We start from the raw sequence: 24,205 nt of genomic DNA on the forward strand, positions 1-24,205 counted from the left end.
AAAATGGTTAAGAACGATACTGAATTTAATTCAGTGGAATTTCATTGGTTGCATCACAGACTGAAACTCTTACAATTCCTTAAAGGGGTTGTACCTTGGGTGTCCCCAATGTCTGATAGGTGCGGTTCCCACCTCTGGGACCTGCTCCTATACTTGAGGTCCCTTTACACAGGACGATATTACAGCAGATTGTCGGGAAGGAAACGTTCCTTCCAGAAAATCTGCTGATCGCTAGCAGAAGAGATCGCTGCATGTATGGGGAGGAGTGATCGCTAATTCCCCATAACGACTCATTGTTTGCCGGCAGGAGATCGTGTTTACATGGCTCGATCTGCTGCTGGTAAACATGCGCACAAAGGATCAGATTACGAGCGTTTCGCTTGTTCATCGGGTAATTGGCGGTTACACTGCCCGATCATCGCCAATGAGCGCTACTATGAATCCTCGTTAGTGATAATCTGTGCGATTCTCAGCCTGTGTAAAGGGCCCTTTAGAAAGAAGCTGGCAAACTCCCAGAGGGTGCACCACACATGCGCGGCCGCCCTGAATTCATTCCTTTGGGAGCGCAGAAAATAGCTGAGTGCTGGCTTGGCTATTTCCGTCAGCCCGTTGAAGTGAAGAGAGCGGTGGCCACGCTTCCATCTCTTTCAATTGGACTTCCGAAAACAGCCGAGCGCGCTGCTAAAGCTTTAGGTTGCTATTGGCAAACAAGGTTGAGGTATTTTTGCACAGGAAAAATTAGAAATGACTATAAAAGTGGCTGCAGGTGTCCTGTACATGGGGCTGCTGGACCGTGGTAACCCAATATGGATTAACCCTAATTGTTGGCTGTACCTGTACTTGTCGAGCTTTAAAGGGGTTGTCCTATCTCGGCCTATCATGGCCAAGATGGAAATCACCATTATAAGCGTCGGCCAAGGGAGGTGGAGTTATGGAAATGGCTGAGGGGCTGATGGTCTGCTATTTCCATAGCGGTGAATGGGAGCCACATAAACAGCCAGTCTGATTGTCTCACCATAGGCTCCTCCGGTGGTCCAAGGTTCTGGTTCAATAGTGGGCCCCAAAGGTCGAGGAGAAAAAAAAATGACATTTGGAGCTTCTATTGGAGACAATCACTTGACATTAAGGTTGATTTCTTAGATTTAAAAACTATTAGACATTACTAATGCTACAGGGGGTTGGGCATGGAGAATACATGGAACCACAATCCGGCATAGCAAACTACGCTGTTTCCATGACTGCCATTCGCTGTTATTGGTGTTACGGGAAACAGCGGAGTACCGGTTGCTCAGATGTTTCCGTAAGTCCATCCACACCTGGCCACCACTTATTGCGGTTATTCCTATCTTGGCCATGAAACGCCAGATAGGGGACAACTCCTTACAGGTGCGGCCAGGCAATCTGCAAAAATCAACATCATCTGGTTACTGTGGCCCCACTTAACCATGTACAGACAAAAAATACTTGACCTTTCGATCTGGTTTGTCTTTTTTTTTTTAAAGGAGCTTGATGAAGATATGACCATCTGGTTCTCTACTGTGAGAAAATGACATAAGGCTCTAAGCACGGGGATAACCCACTTGGCACTTTCCTGACTCCCGTCCATGTTCACGGTTCACTCGCTGTGGTGTATACGGCACAACAACAGAACATAGTAATACTGAGAACGGGTTGGCACTTGAGTTGAGGTGGCAGTCTGGCTCATTGGCAGCGTTTAGTCGACGGGCCTGGCATGGGAATTTGAGGCAGCCTTAAAATCTATTTTAATAGCTGCCCTAAGCTCTCTAGTAGCAAAGAGGTGACGGGTCCATATATAAATTGTAATCATATTTTTTCCTGCATGTTAAAAGTGTATAACGGGCCTATTTCACACACTGCTACACTTACTAAAGGCTGCCAAGTAGGCACTTACTGCCACAATATACACGACGGTTTATACAGTAGCTCGGCTCACTGCAGACAAATACAACACACAGTGTACTACAGCAAGTTTGTTCACTGACGCACAGAAGAGAGTTTTTCCGTCTTCCAATCTTTAATCAGTCATAACCTCCATCACTGGATGAAAGGCATCCGTTCCTTATTTTCAGTGTCACCCTCGTGGTCTTCCTCTTCCTCTCCGGCCTCACTGGTTTCTGTACTGTCGCTGGCCATCTACACGCAAGCAGAAGTTTTGTGAGTAGAACTAGTGGAAACCATCATATATATAAATAAAAAAACACCCGAGACTTAAAGAGGACCTTTCATGGGTCCAGACATTATGAAGTAACTAGAAGGTGATGGAGGGCTCTGTGCACGGATGTAATATCGCCTACTAGTTTGTCTGTCCGGCGCTCCGTTCGCCTGCTTTTCCCGCCTGGTATGCTAATGAATAGCATGGGTACAGGGAGGAGGAGAGTGTCCTGTTTCTCAATGGGCGTCTCCTTCTCCCCTGGCTGTGGCGCTGTCCAATCACAGCGGAGAGCGTCATAGCCAGGGGAGAAGGAGACGCCCATTGAGAAACGGGGCAGTCTCCTCCTCCCTGTACCCATGCTATTCGTTAGCATACCAGGCGGGCAAAGTGAACGGGGGGCAGAGCGGGCGAACAGAGCGGCGTCCAGACAAACTAGTAAGCGATATTACATCCCTGCACTGTGCCCTACATTACCTGCTAGTTATTTCATAAAGCTCACCTTTAAAGTGGTTTCCTTAAATACTGATGACCTATCAATAGGTTAGGTCTTCAATATGACATAGGTGGGGGGACAACTCCAAGCATCCCCCCCTATACACCTGTTTGGCGATTGCCCTCCCCAGCAAGCGCTGTACACTGCGTGCAGAATTATTAGGCAAATGAGTATTTTGACCACATCATCCTCTTTATGCATGTTGTCTTACTCCAAGCTGTATAGGCTCGAAAGCCTACTACCAATTAAGCATATTAGGTGATGTGCATCTCTGTAATGAGAAGGGGTGTGGTCTAATGACATCAACACCCTATATCAGGTGTGCATAATTATTAGGCAACTTCCTTTCCTTTGGCAAAATGGGTCAAAAGAAGGATTTGACAGGCTCAGAAAAGTAAAAAATAGTGAGATATCTTGCAGAGGGATGCAGCACTCTTAAAATTGCAAAGCTTCTGAAGCGTGATCATCGAACAATCAAGCGTTTTATTCAAAATAGTCAACAGGGTCGCAAGAAGCGTGTGGAAAAACCAAGGCGCAAAATAACTGCCCATGAACTGAGAAAAGTCAAGCGTGCAGCTGCCAAGATGCCACTTGCCACCAGTTTGGCCATATTTCAGAGCTGCAACATCACTGGAGTGCCCAAAAGCACAAGGTGTGCAATACTCAGAGACATGGCCAAGGTAAGAAAGGCTGAAAGACGACCACCACTGAACAAGACACACAAGCTGAAACGTCAAGACTGGACCAAGAAATATCTCAAGACTGATTTTTCTAAGGTTTTATGGACTGATGAAATGAGAGTGAGTCTTGATGGGCCAGATGGATGGGCCCGTGGCTGGATTGGTAAAGGGCAGAGAGCTCCAGTCCGACTCAGACGCCAGCAAGGTGGAGGTGGAGTACTGGTTTGGGCTGGTATCATCAAAGATGAGCTTGTGGGGCCTTTTCGGGTTGAGGATGGAGTCAAGCTCAACTCCCAGTCCTACTGCCAGTTTCTGGAAGACACCTTCTTCAAGCAGTGGTACAGGAAGAAGTCTGCATCCTTTAAGAAAAACATGATTTTCATGCAGGACAATGCTCCATCACACGCGTCCAAGTACTCCACAGCGTGGCTGGCAAGAAAGGGTATAAAAGAAGAAAATCTAATGACATGGCCTCCTTGTTCACCTGATCTGAACCCCATTGAGAACCTGTGGTCCATCATCAAATGGGAGATTTACAAGGAGGGAAAACAGTACACCTCTCTGAACAGTGTCTGGGAGGCTGTGGTTGCTGCTGCACGCAATGTTGATGGTGAACAGATCAAAACACTGACAGAATCCATGGATGGCAGGCTTTTGAGTGTCCTTGCAAAGAAAGGTGGCTATATTGGTCACTGATTTGTTTTTGTTTTGTTTTTGAATGTCAGAAATGTATATTTGTGAATGTTGAGATGTTATATTGGTTTCACTGGTAAAAATAAATAATTGAAATGGGTATATATTAGTTTTTTGTTAAGTTGCCTAATAATTATGCACAGTAATAGTCACCTGCACACACAGATATCCCCCTAAAATAGCTAAAACTAAAAACAAACTAAAAACTACTTCCAAAAATATTCAGCTTTGATATTAATGAGTTTTTTGGGTTCATTGAGAACATGGTTGTTGTTCAATAATAAAATTAATCCTCAAAAATACAACTTGCCTAATAATTCTGCACTCCCTGTATATCAGCCATACCACAATACATCGGTAATGCAGCTACAACTCCATTCACTTGAAGCTTAGCAACTGATAAAAGTGACCTGGGAATAGCCTGAGCCTTGTGGCCCCTTCAAATAGCTGCTCTGCAGGGGTCCCAAAAGGCGGACCCCATCAGTCTAACATTCATGACCAATCCTAAGGAAAGGTCATCGTTATTTAAAGGGTATGACACCTTTGGGGCAATTGCATTATACTCATTTTGGGCTAAAAAAGATTTTTTTCAATTGGTGTTGACTAAAATGCTCAGCCATTTTTGACAAGGGTTAAAGGGGTTTTGCCATCACATACAACGGGAGCATATCGCTAGGATATGCCCCCATTTTCTGATAGGTGCGGGTCCCACCTCTGGGACCCGCACCTACAACGAGAACGGAGCAGGAAAATGAATGGAGGGTGCATTGTGCATGCGCAGCCGCCCTCCATTTATTTCAATGGGGCTGCTAAAAATAGCTATTTCCATCTGCGCCATAGAAATGAATGGGAGCAGGGGCAGCGCGTGCGCGCTCCCATTCACTTGTATGGGAGCAGCGCTTGGTGGTGGACGGACCCTGGGAAACCCGGGGTCCTCCAGCCACAGCTCTCCCCGCTCTGTTCTCCTTGTAGGTGCGGGTCCCAGAGGTGGGATACGCACCTATCAGACAATGGGGGCATATCCTAGCGATATGCCCCCATTGTATGTGATGGGAATACCCCTTTACCAAATCAGCCTATTTGCAGACTGTCGCTCCTGAGTTCGGCCATGAGAAATCTTATCTCTAATCTCCTGACCTCATTATAGCTAAACTGTGATAAGAATATGGATAAAAACAAGTGTTTATGAGGCCAGGAGATCAGAGATAAGGCTTCACATGAGTCTTCATCTGATGGGACTGAGAAGTGACACTCTACAAACAAACTGATTTTTTTAACCCCTGTATGGCTGAACATGCTTTATAAAGAACAGAAAAAACGATTTTTTGCCCAAAATTTGTAAAATGCAATCATAAAAAAATTGTGCATAGTCTTTAAATCCTGGACAAGCCCCTTTAAAGCATGAGTACCCAAAAATCAATCATTTCCTCATTAATTATTCAGTACTCGTTAACAGTAGGGCCATTTTTTCATTTTACCAGTTTGTGAGATCTCTACATCTTATACCATACTACTGTATTATGTAGATGGGCTCATTCCCTGATCACACTCACCTCCATTAGGCCTCATGCATCTGGCTATCCCACCAGCAGCACACGGAGGGAATATTGCCTCTGCAGTATTGCACGTAATTCTGCATGCCACCATTTTTCCTAGTGGTTTCCATGATGTAAAAACCATTATGTAAAATCAGAGGTCCAGGGAGCAAAGACGCACTTCTTTACGTCCTCTCCAGGATGTCTCCCAGTGCATCTACGGAATGCATCCATACAGGGTCTTGTTCACTCGACAGATGCTTTTGGCATTCTTTGGGTTGACATATACAGTATCTCACAAAAGTGAGTCCACCCCTCACATTTTTGAAAATATTTTATTCTATCTTTTCATGGGACAACACTGAAGATATGGCACTTGGCCAAATTGTGCCCAAAGTGTCAATATTTTGTGTGGCCACCATTATCTTCCAGTTTCTGAAGCGAGGGGATCATGCTCTGCTTCAGTATGTCTCAGTACATGTTGGCATTCATGGTTCCCTCAATGAACTGTAGTTCCCCACAGCCGGCAGCACTCATGCAGACGCACCATGACATTCCCACCAACATGCTTGACTGCAGGCAAGACACACTTGTCTTTGTACTCCTCACCTGGTTGCCGCCACACACGCTTGACACCATCTGAACCAAATAACTTTATCTTGGTCTCATCAGACCACAGGACGTGGTTTGAGGAATCCATGTCCTTAGTCTGCTTGTCTTCAGCAAACTGTTTGCGGGCTTTCTTGTGCATCATCTTTAGAAGAGGCTTCCGACAGCCATGCAGACCAATTTGACACAGTGTACGGCGTATGGTCTGAGCACTGACAGCTGACCCCCCCACCACTTTAACCTCTGCAGCAATGCTGGCCGCACTCAAATGTCTATTTTGAAAAGACAACCTCTGGATATGACGTTGAGCACTTGCACTCAACTTCTTTGGTCAACCATGGCGAGGCCTGTTCTGAGTGGACCCTGTCTTGTTAAACCTCTGTAAGGTCTTGGCCACCGCGCTGCAGCTCAGTTTCAGGGTGTTCCTATAGCCTCAGACATCTTTATGTAGAGCAACAATTCTTTTTTTTCAGATCCTCAGAGAGTTCTTTACCATGAGGTGCCATGTTGAACTTCCAGTGACCAGCATGAGAGAGTGTGAGCGCGATAACACCAAATTTAATACACCTGCTCCGCATTCACACCTGAGACCCTGTAACACTAACGAGTCACATGACACCGGGGAGGGAAAATACCTAATTGGGCACAATTTAACCATTTTCAATTAGGGGTGTACTCACTTTTGTTGCCAGCGGTTTAGACATTAATGGCTGTGTGTTTAGTTATTTTGAGGGCACTCCTAATTTACACTGTTATACAAGTTGTACACGGAATACTTTACATCGTACCAAAGTATCAGATCTTCAGGGTTGTCCCATGAGAAGATAGAATAAAATATTTAGAAAAATGTGAGGGGTGGACTCACTTTTGTGAAATACTGTATATTGACATACCATTTTTTTTTACTGTATATGGGAATGTCTAGTCTACTGTTCCTCTCTATACAGAGGCATCCTGCAAGAAGGCCATATACTATGGGAGCCTATAGGTGATGCCTATACAGCAGCAGACGTCAGAGCCTTCAGGCAGAGGAAGCCCTGCCAATGTATACCTCTAGAACTCGGGGGTTGCCTGGGTTCTAAATATGGATAACCTATCTTGGGATAGGTCATCAAAATGTGATCGGTGGGGGTCCGCCACCGAAAAGCTGTTCTTGGCAGATGAGGGGACAAACCAAGAGGACCTCCAAGGTCAAGACCCCTTTCTAGAGTGGCAGGAGATGAGTTGCAACAAGTATATTGTGTTTTTTACTGTTCCCGATGTGGGCGCGGTACCGTGACAGTACATCAGCCACTTTCGTACATGTCCTGCACTGGATTGTTTCTAGGAACAGACGGCCGGAGGGTGATCGGTGGTAAAGCCTTCTGTTGTTTGTATACTGTAACAGCATGTGCTGCTGACACCCTCCGCACCAACACTGTCGGCCTGCATTACACAGCCTTCTGTGGTCTGAAATACTCGGCTCCTGATGTACTGGAGGAAATGTTTAATTCACATCAGATGCTTTATCGGCCACAGGCTGACACAGCACGCTTTTTATCATTTGAATGCACAGTGGAACGCACGGGAAACATATCCCTTGTGAGTATATCCCCTACATTAGGAGAAGAACCTGGAAATTTCTCAGTAACCTTGTTTAATCAAATGTTTTGACAATTTACATTGTTCTCAAAAGGGAACTCTGGGGCTTTCATATTAATGGCCCCCCTTAGGGGGTCCGACTCCCGACACCTCCACCAACTAGCTGTTCTGCAGTAGCTCCTGCACAGGTCCGTCCACTGTACTACTGCAGCATTGCAGTACCAGCACCGACCACTATGCAGCGGACGGTGCCCGTTTCCAGCACCAGAGCTGCTGCAGAACAGCTGATCAGCAGAGGTGCTGGGTGTTGGACCCCCACCAATCTTAAATATACATGTACATGGGGGTGAAGTCTAATTCTCTATGTCATACACCTCCCGCTTAGTGAAAGGACTCATACCTCATAGATCAAAACTAGCCTGGTGGCTAATGGCAACCAATCACAGCTCAGCTTTAGCCCCGTGAGCTGTTGTGGAGAAGTAAACGCGGCAGAGTGATTGGATGCTATAGGCAGCATCATGAGGTCTGCAAATTTCAGCTGCCAATAAAATTTGGGACTTTTATGCCCCACCCCCAAACACCCCATTTTGGGGAAAATTTGTACAAACCACACCCATTTCCGTCCATTTACAGTCAGCCCCATCCCTTTCTCAGGACCGCTGGCAAATCTTTAGTGATGGCTGCTTTTTTTAGCTTTGCCCCATTAGCCCACATTTGTGATCAATGACTTCAGATTAGTTGCACCCTTTTCTCATGGCTGCTGTAGCTCCCATAGTTTGTACTGCAGCTCTGCTTGTTCGGATTAGCTGCTGTGAAGGAGCACGAGCCCACCAGAAAATTCAGAGCATAGATCTGAGCGCTGCACATAGACTGAAGGTAATGACTTGCAGTAAATAATAAGAATGATACTTACCAGCGGGGTTGGAGCCTTTTCCACGTCTAAAATCAACTTTCCAATGTTACCTCTGTCATGGATTCTCTGCATTGCTTCTTTCACCTGGGATCCAAAAAGGCAGAGATATGTATGTGAGGAGTATGTCTTCTAGAATCTGAATAAGGGCTCGTTCACACGACCGTGTGAAGCCCGTGCTGTGGACCGCAAATTGCGGTCCGCAATGCACGGGCACCGACCGTGGCCCAGCCGCATGGGGATCGCGGACCCATTCACTTAAATGGGTCCGCGATCCCTCCGTTCCGCAAATAGAGAGAGCATGTTATATCTATTTGCGGTGCGGAGGCACGGAACGGAACCCCGGGAAGCACTCTGTAGTGCTTCCGTAGTGTTCCGTATCTCCGGATTTGCGGACCCACTGAAGTGAATGGGTCCGCATCCGTGATGCAGAATGCACACGAAACGCTGCCCCGTGTATTGCGGATCCGCAGATGCGGTCCGCAATACGGCAACGGGCAGCACACATTCGTGTGAACGAGCCTTAATGCAAAACCAGAAATCAGGCAGCCCAAAATTGGCAGAGGAGGTCCCTGGTACTTGTAGCTCAGTCTCATTCAAGTAGATAGGACTGAGCTGCAATACCAGGCGTAGCCACGTCCAGAAATATGGAGCTGTGCTTGGTACACAACGAAGGGGACGCTCCGAGAGTTGGACCTCCACTGATGTGATGTTGCTGGACTATTATGTAGTCCCGGATAACTCCTTCGGAAGGGCTGCCTGGGACTAAAGTATTAATGACCTATCTTCAGGACAGGCTATCAATAGCAGATCGGTAGTGGTCCAACTCCCAGCCGCCCCAACAATCTGCTTTTTGAAGGGACTGCAACAGTGCCATGTGGTGCCACAGTGCTCACCTGAGGGCCACAGTCCCTTCCAACAGCTGATCAGCAGGGATGCTAGGAGTCGGATATGCCATCAATGTGTGAGTTGTGGAAAGCCCTTTAAGCCTTCAAGGCCATTATATGGTGAATCGACGAACGAAATTCACAGGGCTCAAAGTGTTTGCTCCATGCCAGCTAAATCTGCCCTGCAACTTGCAGTGACCGCCCATGTGGCAGCCCATAGAGTCATAAAGAGTGGGACGATATCCCTCAATGGTTGGAAGGAATTTGAACACAAATCTCTCATCCTATACCTTTTTCACTATGAGTAAATGTGAGAGATAAAACCAGGCCGCAGGGGCTTCCACAAGGGATAGGTAATCAGGTGGCATTGTGTCCTCCTTTCCTGAAATGGCAACTATGCAGCCGTATAAGACGGCACATCTTAGAGGCCAAGATATTTATTTTTTTGTAATGGATCCCCATAGGATGTGTGCGTGTGCCACTTCCTCAAGACTCTGCAAACAAAATCATTCTATGGGTATGACCACACTGCGTAGTCAAGAGCCATTCAGGACGCTGCGGTCGAGCACCGCGTGGCCAAGGAGGCCGCAGTTCCCTCTTACTTGACTAATGAATACCGGCTATACAGTGCGCTCTTCATTAGTTAAATAAGAGGCATCTGCGGCCTAACTGGCTGCATGGTACTTGACCACAGCACCCCGAGGGCTCACGATCCTGCAGTGTGGTCGAATCTATGACTTGGGGAGGTCAGCTCTGAATAACCCCAGCTTACGAATGATGCGGAGCTTTGGCCAAACCCATTGAGAACGGCGGGTTCGGACCACACACTAATGTGTGAGGAGAGCTCCCGACACAGATGATGTCGGGGGAGACAAGGATTGGGGGAAATTAATATTTTCACCAGATCCTTTTGTTCTCTTAGGTGAAAAACCGCTGCCAGAGGTGTCTGATAGCGACTATCTCCACTTTACCCACAGAATACACCTTTGGCCAAGCCGAATGTGTATACGTATGGGGAAGAGACGGGTGAGATAGCTGTTGAATGTGTGTTGGCAGCTTGAGTTCTGGCTTAGACCTCATTCACATGTCCCATGATGACACCTGTGACAAGATGGTCAGTGGTTCATCTGTGAAGATGTCTGTGACACATCCATGTTTGGTCCATTTTTTGCCGTCCATGTGTCTTCCGTAAATTACGGACACTGCTAGGTTGAAAATTGGTTTGGAGAGCATCTCCTACTAACAGTCTGTGAGAACCATGGACCAAACAAGGATGGCATCCTGTGGTGTCCGTGGTTGTTACTGACCCATAAACTATAATGTGCGTGAGGGATCTGCAATCACAGACAAAATACAGCACGCTTCTGTTTTGTCACCAAAGACCCACGGTCCCTGGAAAACCACTGATGTGTGACTTCGCACATTAAAGTCAATGGTTGCGTGGGCTGTCTGTGGAGACCATGGACAGCATGTCTGTGATTCACTGATGTGTGAAAGAGGCCTTAGATGGAGAAATGGGTCTGTGGGGATGTTTAGAGGGACTTAACGCTAGCAAAAAGCTGAATTTCATAACTGTAAAGAAAGGAACAATATCTTAAGTACTTGAATATAGAGGAGGGGTGTGTTAAAGGGGTTATCCAGCAAGAAAAAAACATATTTCCAATGTGTGCCTGATGTAAAATGCATGGACTTACTGATATACTTTATTGTTAAAAGGTGCCCGGATTTTCCGTGGTCAGCCGCAGACCTGACAGTTCCACTTCTTGTGCTTGACCTGTGTCGTCACATGGCTTGTGCAGTATATGAAGGGGTTGACTGGCTCAATAGCTAAGCCAGAACCCTTCTCGGTCTATACATTATCCATGATGAGAAGGGGGTCTGGCTTAGCTACTGAAATCAGACTTGGCCTCTTCACACACAGCACAAGTCACACGCAGACACAGGAAACTCCTGGAGCTGTCAGGACCCAAGCCTGGGACTGAAAGCAGAAGACTGAGGCGCCTTTTAGCAATAAAAGTATACAGGGATGTAACTAGGAGCTCACAGACCCCAATGCAAAAAAAACATCAGCTTGGGCCCCCCAGCACAACGTCCCCTCACGCTCACCGGCTGCAGCCCGTCTGTACTTTTTTAAAGGCACAGATGATTCTCTGAAATGACCCATCGATGCAGCACTAACCGCCAGTGACTACAGTGCAATTACATCTCCTCTGATTGGAGTCGTCTGCTTCCCAAATAGTGAACGTACCGCCTAACGTGTTTGACAGAGGGAGGGGACTTTGCAATCACACCGTTCTTTTTGTGCAGCTCTATGCATGCTTTTGCACTCTTATGTCAGCCAGTGCAAGAATAGGCAACTTTAATCCACTTGGACTGTAGGTCCTGTTATGGGCCTCACATTAGTTACTGGATATGCACTTTAAGAAGAGGAGTAACATCTCAGATACAGCTCAGGAGTCTCTTCTATACAGACCTGCTATGAGAACAATGTCACCCTTGCAGCTGTCCATCTGCATTTTTCTCCACAGCTTCCCTTCCTTGACTATATGCTGACCTACTGCTACTTTTGGCACTAAAAGGTTAATGATAATTCTGATGCTGGGGAATATCTGGCAGCCTGTGCATCATAGATCTCTTCATCCCCTGTCTCTTTCATGTCAGTGTCTCACATTTACAATACTTTGGGTGCCAGACTTCAAAGGAAATCAGAAGGAGATCAAACAAATACTCCTGTGGCTTATGGGTTGGGTAGCAACAGCAAGTGCTTCATCCCCTATAGCTACACCACACTGTAAGTCCAATCATTTTACATCAGATACACACTGGAAATAACGTCTTCTTGCTGGAAAACCCCTCAAAACTCAAAAAGAATCCGCATCCATGAACATCAAGTATTCTTGACAAGTATCAGATAGGAAATGGGTGGAAGAAGCACCATCGAGCACCAGCATAAACACTTCATATGCGGCATATAATGTCCTTCTGAGAAACAAGATATGGGCACAAAGAGCCCTTCAGCTGCCGCTCTTTTAATAAGATGATGAGGATACAGTACCTCTTCCAGCGCCCATAATGAATCCACCAATGGTTTGATCTTCTTCTGATTGTACAAGGCCAGCAGCTTGTCTACGGCCCCTCTGATGACACCGGCCCGTCCTTGCTTGAAGAGGAGGTTTAGCAGTGAGAACCCAGACATAACTTTGTTCTCTTCGTATAATTTGATGGGGTTGACTTTCTCCACTTGCCACCACTGAGCGGATAAGGATACAATGCATGAGCATCGGAGATGTCACAGATTTGTTCTACACCATCATGTCTCTACAACAAAAAAAGTGGCTGCTCTTCTGAAACAGGGTTCTACTTCCATCTGAGAGCCACTTCTACTTCTGTCCGGACCATTTGCAAGGGTGCAATAAAATTTTAAGGGGGGTTACCATCTTAGACATTTATGGCATAAAAATGTCAGACAGGTGCAGGGTCCACCCACCCAATCAGGGGGAGAACATAAAAGCATGGGGCCCTCGTTTGCATATTATGGGTGTTACTGGGTGACAGCCTAGTATTTCACAACTCCTATAAACTACAATGGAAGGACCGCCATCTCTAATTCATATACCAAGCAGGGGTCAAGGGACACCACTCTCCTGATATATGGGGGACCATTTTAGTACTTGCCTGTCTGTACTCCTGAGCAGTCCTCTTTGACATGGAAACTATATATTACCAGTCACACATCGACAAGCATTTTTGTGTCCAGATGGTTGAGGGCCACACAATATTTCACTCTGGGCCACAGACAGTGCCCCACTGGCCTATAGTCTATATCCCATTTGTAAGCTATAATACACTGGGCGGTGATTGGGAAACTGAAAGTTGTTAAAATCTTTGCTGGTCCTCTAAGGGTAAATGCACACGTTCAGGATTTATGTGCGGACAATCCGCTCTGAAAGCAACAGGTGTTTGCGGTCAATCTGCATCAATAGGTGCGGATTTACATGCGGATTTGCGTGGGGATTTGGTGCGGATTTTTCCTCTCCCCATTGAAGTGAATAGAGAAAATCCGGTCAGGAAAAATAAAATGAATTTTAAAATCCGCACGGTAAAAAAATCAGCATCGTGTGCGTGAGAATTTTCAAATTCTCATAGAATACAATGTACATGACCTACGGTGCGGATTTTCAGCACTCGAATCCACGCGGTAAATCCGCATGCAATCCTGATCGTGTGCATTTAGCCTAATTTGCTGTGGATTTTCCGTTCACAAAATCCTGACTTAAACCTGCAGCATATTGACCCCGTGTGAGCATACCCTGAAAATGGTTTTCCCACCACAGACTATCCCATCAAAGTCTGACGTACTCCAACTACTGGAACTGATCCGTACAATGAAGGGGCGATGCCCACTTTAGCTCATCTCTGAGACAGGACCACTCCGACCCGGCATTGTGTAGCCTTGATCAAGTGCATGAGACCAGCGGGTCTTGAATGGTACTGTATTAGGAAAATAGCCAAAGGCAGGGTATCGGTAGAGGCCCAGCAGTCCGTTATACATCAGTGGACGGATGTGGCGAGGTGGTTTTCTAAAGAGATTTCAGTAGAGAACCTCTAGCAAGTTTTAGCAATATATCAACCAGATATATAGGGGTATCCCCTGTCCACTGGATGGGATATTGATGGAGGCCAGACCTCTGGGCCCTCCACCGATCATAAAAATGGGGGACCTCTGTATGAATGAAGTGGTAGGTTGAGCATGTGCAATGCTGCTCCTACATACCATGTAGATAGGCTTGACTGTATTCATCCTATGTAGAGATGAGCGAATCGATTCTAATGAATTGAATTCATTCAAAATAACAGTCTCCCGGGGCATGCAGGGACGGGCACCGCTTCTCAAGAGACTCCCCCCCCACCTTGATTGACAAAACCAGACACCCTGCCTTGCCCTGTCAATCTCGTGCCTGCCCTTGTGGCTCCAAGTATCAGCATAAGTTTAGAGGATCTGCTACTGCTACCTGAGCAGGCAAGATACTGCGCATGCGCCACTGATATCTAGGTACACCCGCAAGTGGAAGGGCAGGCTTCAGATGGAGGAGCGCCACGTCCACCTTCCGATGTACCAAGACGTCAGCGGCACATGCGCAGGTAAGTATCTGCACAGCTCAGGTAGCAGCAGCAGATCCTGTGCGCTTGCTCCCCTTCTTGGAGCAACGTGCAGGCACAAGATTCATAGGGCCAGGCACGATGTCTAGCCTTGTCAATCAAAGGGGAGCCTCCTGAGCAGCGGGGCCAACCCCTTGGTGCTCCAGGAGACTGATTTTGAACAAATTTGATTTGTTCGAATTGATTCGCTCACCTCTAATCCTACCGAATCCCAATAAAGCTTCAATGTTGACACTCACTGATTTGGCAAAACTGAAGAAACTTTTGGTTTCACCGGTAACCATATTGGATGAACCTGCAAAGAAACAGCAATTAAGAAAGATCTGAGACAGAATACATATAAGGCTATCTGTAAACACGCTAAATGGAGGCCGAAACGAGTAGTGAACCTAGCCTAGCAAAGCTGTATAACGAAGAGCGCTTACGGCTGCAGAACGCCACCATACAGTGGTATATACTCTGCAGTAGTTCACACTCAAACAGCGCCACTCTTGTCTATGGGCTGTACCTGGTATTGCGGCTCAGCAACATTTGGAAATGAATCCCAAAAACAAGAAAAGTCTAGTTATCCTTTGCACTGTGCTGCACCTCAAGGACAATAATCTACCAGAGTAAAGTCCTTGTCTTGTCCCAGAATTTCACAGACGGGGACAGGAAGGTACTGGTGTCCTCCAGCTACACCAGTTACTTGATGTAGTTGATAAAAGGAACATGATGTACGTGACAAATATGCAGTGATAACTTGAAATGAAAATTAATACACTGTTAATTACACAACAGTTCCCTGGAAAATGTATAATATCACGAATATGTGAATACTGCAAAAACAACAAAAATTACAAGTGGTAAAAGCCCCCGGGACAGACCTCATTATATTAGATTATTCTGCAGATATCCTGCTGTATATATATATATATATATATTGTGGGTCACATTTCAGGTGCAGATGGTGCAATGGTTAGTTGTGCCGCTATCTGTGACTTCACCCCGCTCACGCCAGGTCTAAAATGGTAGGGGGGGGGGGGGGGGGGGTGCTAGGGTCGGCAGGCCCGTCTCATTTACCATTTTTTACGGCAAGGAAGCTGTCTTACAAAGTTATGGAGAGGCCGATGCCTCTTCATAATTTCCGCGAAACCACCGCCAGCTTAGGGCTTTATTAAGACCGGTGTCTAAAACGCTGCCTGATATGCCCCATCCATCCGTGAGCCTCCTAAGCCAGGGGGTCAGATGACGCACCTCCTTGCAGCACGGCCCCCTTATGCCGGGTTTATATATGGGACAAGAAATGTCTGTCCTGTGAATGTATCAGCAGAACATAGGCTGCTGTTTGTGGAAGCCTGCATCCTGCCGGTGACAACAGAACCTGAAGCACCATCACTGATGGAAACTGAAAGAAATCAGATTAGAAAGCGGCTTCCCGTTCTGTTCCCAGATCTTTACCATTCTTAAAGGAAATGAGTCTGAAGACAGAAGTGGACTAGTGATCCGCTGTAGGTAAATGTTCACTGAAAATGAATCTTAGCTTTAAAGGGATTGCCTCATCTGAGACATTGGTGGCATATTGCTAGGATGTGCCACCAACAGCAGATAGGTGTGGGTCCTACCTCTGGGACCTGCACCTATCTTCCGAACGGTAGCCCTGATGTGAGTGGAGAGCAGCTCGCCATTCATTTCTATCTGAGTTTTGAAAATAGCCAAGCGCTCGCTCGGCTATTTCTGGCAATCCTATAGAAGAGTATGGAGGCCGCACTCGTTCTCTGCGCTCTCCATTCATTCCTATGGGATTTCAGAAAATAGCCAAGAGCACTCGCTTAGCTATTTTCAGGACTCCCATAGAAATGTGTGGTGCGCTCTTCACTTTCGGCGGCCCGTTTTAGAGATAGGTGCAGGTCTCAGAAGTAGGACCTGCACCTATCTGACTTAGATGGCATATCCTAGCGACATGTCATTAAAGTCCCAGATGAAAGAATCCCTTTAAACTTGATGTCCACCCTTGGATTAATTCTGTTTAACTGCCAACAGGTTCACAACTGTGCGATACATTTCTTCATGGAGGCCAGAGCTCTGTTTTTCTGATACGTGGCTCCATACCCCAGCCTAAACATGAATTTAGACGATACAATTCTGGCTTCCCGCAGCCACCACTAGAGGGAGCTTAAGAACTGACTGAATACACAACTCCATATTAAAAAACTGTACGCAGCAACTCTTAATGCCGCCTAATGGTGGCTGAAGTAAGCATGAATTTTATCATTTAAGTCTTAAAGGGGTTTTCAAGGCTACAGATATTGATGACTTTCTCAGGATAGGTCATCAATAACAGATTAGTGGGGGCCAAACACCCGTCAACCCCACCGATCAGCTGTTTCCGGCTGGCATGACCCTGGGAACTAAGAGCGTAGGGGGTAAAAGCAGAAGGCTCCGTACACTGTGTAGTTTCTGAGGCCAGCATACTGAAACTCAGCTCTTATTTGGAAGCAGGTAAGTATTCTTCCCTAGACAGATTCCGCTGGGTAGGGTGGTGAGCAAACCTTTCTGGATATTATTTTTTTGAAGTCCCTTTACTTCCTGTCCTGGCTCTTTAACGTCCTCCTTTGTACATTTAGCATGGCAAACAGTCTCACTTAACTCTCTCAATCAGACCATAACTGTGGCCGGAGAGGGAAAGGGGATGAGTGACTCTGTTAGAGCATCACACATTACATGGATAAGTGCAATGCTCTTCTTCTCCAACTTTATCTAGGTCTATGAGGAAAACTATAGAGTTGCAATCGTGTTATCCTAATTCTACTAATCTACTATTGTACTAACATTCTCCCCTCAGCAGCAGTAAAGTAGGAGGCGTTTTACCTCTTTGTGCTTACTGCTTCAGAAGGAAATGAAAAAGAAAAACTGGCAAAAATACCCCTTTCTGGCCAAAAATTCAGTGTAATGTTTAGTATGAGAATTATACAGCCAAAATCTGTGACCTACCATATAAAATATATGTTCCCAGTGGTTTCAGGAGACCAATGCCTTTTCCAGTGTTTTCTCCGCATAGGCAATCCAGGACGATGTCTACGCCTTCTGGTGAGATTCTGGAAAGCAGCAACAGCACTCTTACCTTCTGGGCTTCACATTGCGTAAGAAGAGGACATACTGTAAGTGATTTATGATCTTATGTAAGACATAGAGAGAACGGAAGGAGGAGGAATTTCCCAGCTATTCATAGCAGTGGGGCACCAAACTTTGGATGAGTCTGATGGCATACTAGTGGGCCTATCGATGGGCACTGAATGAGAATTTAGGACTAGATATTATCACCCTTGGGTGAGATGGATGAGAAGTTAGTAGAAGCTTACTACTTGGATCCTTGATTCAGTGGTCAGCCCAGCCCTTCTCAGGTACCTCTATTCTGCTAGATAATTTAGTCAATGCATCCAGGAATGGGCTTTCTGGGACTATGATGGCTTAGCCTTAAGGGCCCTTCACATGGGCCAAGAAGCCACCAGATAATCACTAATGAGCAAAATTGGCCCATGTAAAGCAACTTTTAGGACAGGCCATCAAGATGAGATCAGAAGGGGATCCAACTCCTGTCACACCCATTCATCAACTGATTGAAGGGGATATGAGAAGTTCTATGTCCTTAGCCAGACACAGATCTGTACATTTTGTAGTGGTTGTGCCTGGAATCTGCAGCTCAGTCCCTTTCACTTGAGCCTGAGCCACTACTAAATATACGCCGCTGTAATTGGCAATGAAGGGGACAAGCAGCAGGTGCTAAGCGTTAGACCCTCACCAATCTGATACTGATAGCCTGTCCTAAGGATAAGCCTTCAATATCATAGTCCCAAAAAAACACTTTAAGGGACTTGTGTAAAAATTAGGGGGTTTTTGCAAATCCCCCCACTTGTCCTGACCTGTAAAGGGAAGCTTACTTACCCGCTTCCTGATGCTGACTCCTCGCTCCTTCTGGCTTGAGATGTTCCGCCGGGGCTTACTTGCTGAAAACATCCGGTTTGACCGCGCCTGCAGCCAATCAGTGGCCGGATCCCCTTGCCTCATGTGACCAGTGTCTGACTCTGGCAATGTCAAACCGGATGTTGACATCGAGGGAGCCCGGTGGAGCATTGTCAGGCCTGGAGAAGAAGGAGCGGGGAGTCAGCGCCAGGAAGTAAGTGAGCTTCCCATTACTGGTCCTGCCAAGTGGGGAGGTTTGCCGGTCCCCATCGTTGCACAACCCCTTTAATGAACATACAAACGAATTACAAGGAATATTTGTTCATACTTTATTATGACTATATGATTATATATATTTTTTTTTCAATTTACATTTCTTTGATGCTTGAAACACTTGATTTTTTCCTTAAAACTCCCATCTGCTGTATGGGAACAGGCTACTTAGTCTGAAAAAATAGTGAAGCGTGTCTGTGTAAACAGAAAAATTTCCCCCGAGTATTCAAATTAGGCCTTGCGAGGCTGGCACCCCCCCCCCCCGGAGTGATTGGCAGCCTCCTCAGCATCGGCAAATCACAAGGTTTTCCGCCGTCTTTTCCACATGGGAGTTCGCTCACAAAATCCAATGCTGGAAGTAATCTCTTTCATTTCCTATGGGCAGAGACGTCTTATTATATTATTTATAACCCGCTGCTTGTACGGCGCTGACAAGTCAACAGATTGCATTACATCTATCCCCGTCCTATAAAAGGCTCGCGGTCTGATCCCCCATCTCTCTCACATACAACTGGGGCGAGTTATACAGAAATCAACAAGGAAGGCGGGAGGAAACCACGGATCCATGTGACCCCATAATACAACCCCATGTAGATTGCTCCTGATGGGATTACAATCTAGTACCCCGGGTCTGGAGGACACCGCTGCTGACCACTCGACTACCGTTTCCTGCTTTAGATGCTTATTCGGGGGAGGATGCCAATCGCACCGGGGACAAAAAGCCACCCTTGATAGGATTTTGGGCCAAATGCTGGAACTTAAATAATCGGAGGGATATTTTGGTGCTCTGGTATCAACTGGTATATTGCTATTTTACTCACAACTTTTTGGATGACCAAAGAAGGTCCTTTTAGGGTACGTCGACACGGGACGGGTCGGCAGCGTATCTGCCGGAATTCTGCAGCAGATTTTGTCGCAGAATTCATAGCGTAAATGTTGCAGGACTGCCATAGATCACCAAGGCGAAATCTGGGGCAGAAATTGACGCAGATTTAAAACCAGCAAGTGATGTGTGGATTCCATTGCAGAAATTTTCTGTACAGCGTGGATCAGATTTATATAAAATCTCATCCGCTCTGCTGCTGCTGTATACGCTGCAGATTTTTCCACATGCAATTCAACTGCCGAAAAGTCACAGCATACCCTCCACGTGTGGCCGTATCCTGCTGGCGGCAAAATCCACAAAGAATCTGCGCCAAAATCTCATGTTGTTATACGTGAGCTTCTTGCAGATTCTGCCATGGATTTCGCCCTATGAATTACATAGGGTGAGAGCCATATTGGAAATCCACAGTGTAAGGGCTCGTTCACACGACCGTATGGCTATTTCAGTGTTTTGTGGTCCGTTTTTCACGGATCCGTTGTTCTGTTTTTTTGTTTCCGTTTCGTTTTTCCATATGGCATATACAGTATACAGTAATTACATAAAAAAATTGGGCTGGGCATAACATTTTCAATAGATGGTTCCGCAAAAACGGAACGGATACGGAAGACATACGGATGCATTTCCGTATGTGTTCTGTTTTTTTTGCGGACCCATTGACTTGAATGGAGCCACGGAACGTGATTTGCGGGCAATAATAGGACATTTTCTATCTTTCAACAGAACGGAAAAACGGAAACGGAATGCATACGGAGTACATTCCTTTTTTTTGCGGTCCGTATACGGAATGCAAAAAACGGCCCGCAATACGGAAAAAAAAAACGGTAGTGTGAAAGAGGCCTAAGGCTCCATTCACACGTTCGTGGTGTATTGCGGACCCGCAAATTGCGGATCCGCAACACACACCGCCCGGCACCCCTATAGAAATGCCTATTCTTGTCCGCACCTGCGGACAAGAATAGGACATGTTCTATCTTTTGCGGAGCTGCGGACCCGAAGATCGGGGCCGTGCTCCGCAAATGCGGACAGCACACTGTGTGCTGTCCGCATCCATTCCGTCCCCATAGAGAATGATTGGGTCCGCACCCGTTCCGCAAAATTGCGGAACGGATGCGGACCCATTTGCGGACGTGTGAATGGAGCCTAAGGGCTCGTTTACACAACCGTTGGTGTCCCGTTCCCGTACTGCGGACGCCATTTGCGGATCTGCCATACACGAGCACCGTTCCGTTGTCATTCCCCATCACGGATGCGGACCCATTCATTTCAATGGGTCTGCAAATCCAGAGATGCGGAACGGTAGCACGGAACGGAACACTGCGGAGTGCTTTCTGGGGTTCCGTTTCGTGCCTCCGCACCGCAAAAAGATAGAACTTGCTCCATCTTTTTGCGGAACAGAGGGATCGCGGACCCTTTCAAGTGAATGGGTCAGCGATCCCCATGCGCCTGCCCCATGGAAGGTGCCTGTGCATTGCGGACCACAATTCCTGTGAACGAGCCCTAAAATCCACAGTCAACTTCTGCTATCAATTGTTTCTGCAGCATAGAGATGAGATGAGATTTTGGATAATGTCCTCCACTTTGCTGGTTCTGTATGACGCGGCATGCATTGCTGGGTCTTTCTTATGCATCGAGCTGTTGGATCCATAAAGATGGAGGCTGTCGCCTCCTCTGCTTTTTGAATCAGTATTCATATGCCTTACTGAGGCACACGAATATCAGAGAGGAGATTCGCCACTATGACCCATAGTAGAGAGCTGCTAACAAAAAGTGCCTCTCTCTTCTTGACCCGGCCAGGGGCAGATTGCCCATAGACCTTAGAGGGAAATTTTCCAGGGGGCCGCCTGAGCCCCCCTCATGGCCGGCCAGTGGAGGTTTTTGGGGATGTATTTTGTGATGGACTGTGGCATTTGGCTCTGTTGGGGTGGTATAATGTGCCGCGATATGGTACTGCTGGCCCTATCTACTTGTGTTGGCCCTGCCTTCCATCCATTTGAACCCGACAACAAAACGAGGCCGCTTTTAGTATTTTTTCCAGGGCCAGTCCGTTCCTGGACCCAGCCCTCCCTGGTATTACCACTAGAGGGCTCTGCAAGATTACAAGGATGGGGTAAAAACTTTCAAAAACAGGGACTATCCCTTTAACAGAGGGATAATTAGGAGGTTGTGCGTGCTTTAGTGAGGGCCTTCCTATGTACTCGGAGGTGTGGGGGCTTTTAGTAGCTATATCACTATTGAAGGTGACACACTGTGACCATCTCAGGATCTTCATGGAAACAACTACTTACTTTTTGACTTCTTGTACATAATCCGAATTTCTGTCGAAAAGATGATTAAGAGAGGTTTTAATGGCCTCGTGTTTGAAGGCAGAAGCGGTCCCGAACACTGTGACGTTGGGAACCGTTGAGCAGAGCTGAGCCACTGCTTGTCCCTGGAAACATCAATTACATTGGATTAAGGAAATACCAGGATGACCAAGCAAAAAGATGTGTGGAGCATACATGGACCGTAGGCCCTAGAGACCCCTCCGTCAGACTCCCATGGAGGTTCTCATGCACATGACCTTATCCACAAAATACGGATCCTGGCCGTGTGCATGCCACCATTTTTTTTTTTTTTACTACTGTAGAAATGCCCTATCCCTGTTCGCAAAACGGACAAGAATAGGACATGTTCTATCTTTTTTGAGGGCTGCGGAACGGACATATGGATGAAATGAATAAATGGGTCTGCAAGTGATCCGCAAAAAATACAGATCAGATGCGAACCGAACACGGCCATGTACCTAGTAGGAGGCCGAGAAGCCAAGAGGACCACACTGGTTCTTCATGGTCTTCTAGTGACCAGCGCAATCAGTGCAGGCAAGACAAGAACATTTCTTTTTTGAGCAATGGGAATCAGCAGGAGAGAAAATGTTCTTCTATATCAGGCCTGAAAAATACCGGTTCCCAACTTTTTTCCTTGTCAAAGTACGTTTTTTATGACCGGGCTACCTACCTGAAAAACAAACTGGCTCCACAGGTGGTCTAACTGACTCCTAGGGTCTGCATGATCTGTCCGCCCCCCTGTCTCAACCTAAACTACCTGGTAAACATTTTATTGTCTTAAGCTTAAATACATCATTTTCCCACTCATTTTATGCACATATATAGCGGTGACATATTCCGCAGCGCTGTACAGACATTATCATTGTGCTGTCCCCAATGGGGCTCACAATCTAAGGTCCCCATCAGTATCTCTTTGGAGTGTGGGAGGAAAGCCATGTAAATAATGGGAGAACATACAAACTCCATGCAGATGTTGTCCATGGTCGGATTCAAACATCAGCAAATCTGAACAGGAAGAGCTGCAGTGTAAAGCAGGTGTGCAACTAGAGCATGCTGGGCTTTATGACACAGATTTTTAAACATACTGTATGTTTAAATTGGGCGGCTCCCATGCCACACTTTTAGGCCTCTAGCACACGAAAGTTTTTTTTTCTGTTTACGTTCTGTTTTTTTTTGCGTTCCATATACGGACCGTATACGGAACCATTCATTTCAATGGATCCACAAAAAAAACCGAAAGGTACTCCGTATGCCTTCCGTTTCCATATTTCCGTTCAAAGATAGAACATGTGCTGACCGTTGCCGTATTGCAGACCACATTTGCGGATCCGCAATACACGGCCACCGTTCCGTGTGCATTCTGCATCACGGATGCGGACCCATTCACTTCAATGGGTCCGCAAATCCGGAGAGGAACACTACGGAAGCACTACGGAGTGCTTTCTGGGGTCCCATTCCGTGCCTCCGCACCGCAAAAAGATAGAACATGCTCTATATTTTTGCGGAACGGAGGGATCGCAGACCCATTCAAGTGAATTGGTCCACGTTCCCATGCGGCTGCCCCACAGACAGTGCTCGTGCATTGCGGACCGCAATTTGCGGTCCACGGCACGGGCTTTACACGTTCGTGTGAACGAGCCCTTATTGTCCGCATAAAGGACAAGGATAGTACTGTTCTATCAGGGGCCAGCTGTTCCGTTCCACAAAAAACGGAATGCACACGGACGTCATCCGTATTTTTTGCGGACCGCAAAATACTGAAAAAGCCATACGGTCGTGTGCAAGAGGCCTTAAAGGTAATCTGTCAGCGGGATTTTGGGTATAGAGCTGCAGACATGGGCTGCTAGATCGCCACTAGCACATCGGCAATACCCAGTCCCCATAGCTCTGTGTGCTTTTATTGTGTATAAAAACCGATTTGATCCATATGCAAAGTAACCTGAGATGAGTCAGAGCTTGAAAATATGACTCTTCTCTGGTCACACAAGTAAGATATGACTCTTTTATGTTAATTTGCATATGTATCAAATCGTTTTTTTTACACAATAAAAGCACACAG

General features: G+C 46.5%; 1 protein-coding gene across 1 annotated transcript in view; it reads right to left on the reverse strand.

Moving 5' to 3' along the window:
• Window positions 1-221: 221 nt before the first annotated feature.
• Window positions 222-24,205, reverse strand: part of VAT1L (vesicle amine transport 1 like) — a 66,771-nt gene continuing 42,787 nt past the window's right edge. Inside the window, exons 4-9 of the mRNA XM_040409594.1 lie at window positions 22,108-22,250; window positions 17,695-17,798; window positions 14,961-15,016; window positions 12,617-12,811; window positions 8,678-8,761; window positions 222-2,154 (exon numbers count right to left, since the gene is read on the reverse strand). Of these exons, the coding sequence (XP_040265528.1) occupies window positions 2,056-2,154; window positions 8,678-8,761; window positions 12,617-12,811; window positions 14,961-15,016; window positions 17,695-17,798; window positions 22,108-22,250 (681 nt within the window). The 3' untranslated portion in view covers window positions 222-2,055. The remainder of the gene's footprint in view (window positions 2,155-8,677; window positions 8,762-12,616; window positions 12,812-14,960; window positions 15,017-17,694; window positions 17,799-22,107; window positions 22,251-24,205) is intronic.

The sequence above is a fragment of the Bufo bufo genome, chromosome 10 (assembly GCF_905171765.1).
Source record: "Bufo bufo chromosome 10, aBufBuf1.1, whole genome shotgun sequence".
Lineage (NCBI taxonomy): Eukaryota > Metazoa > Chordata > Amphibia > Anura > Bufonidae > Bufo > Bufo bufo.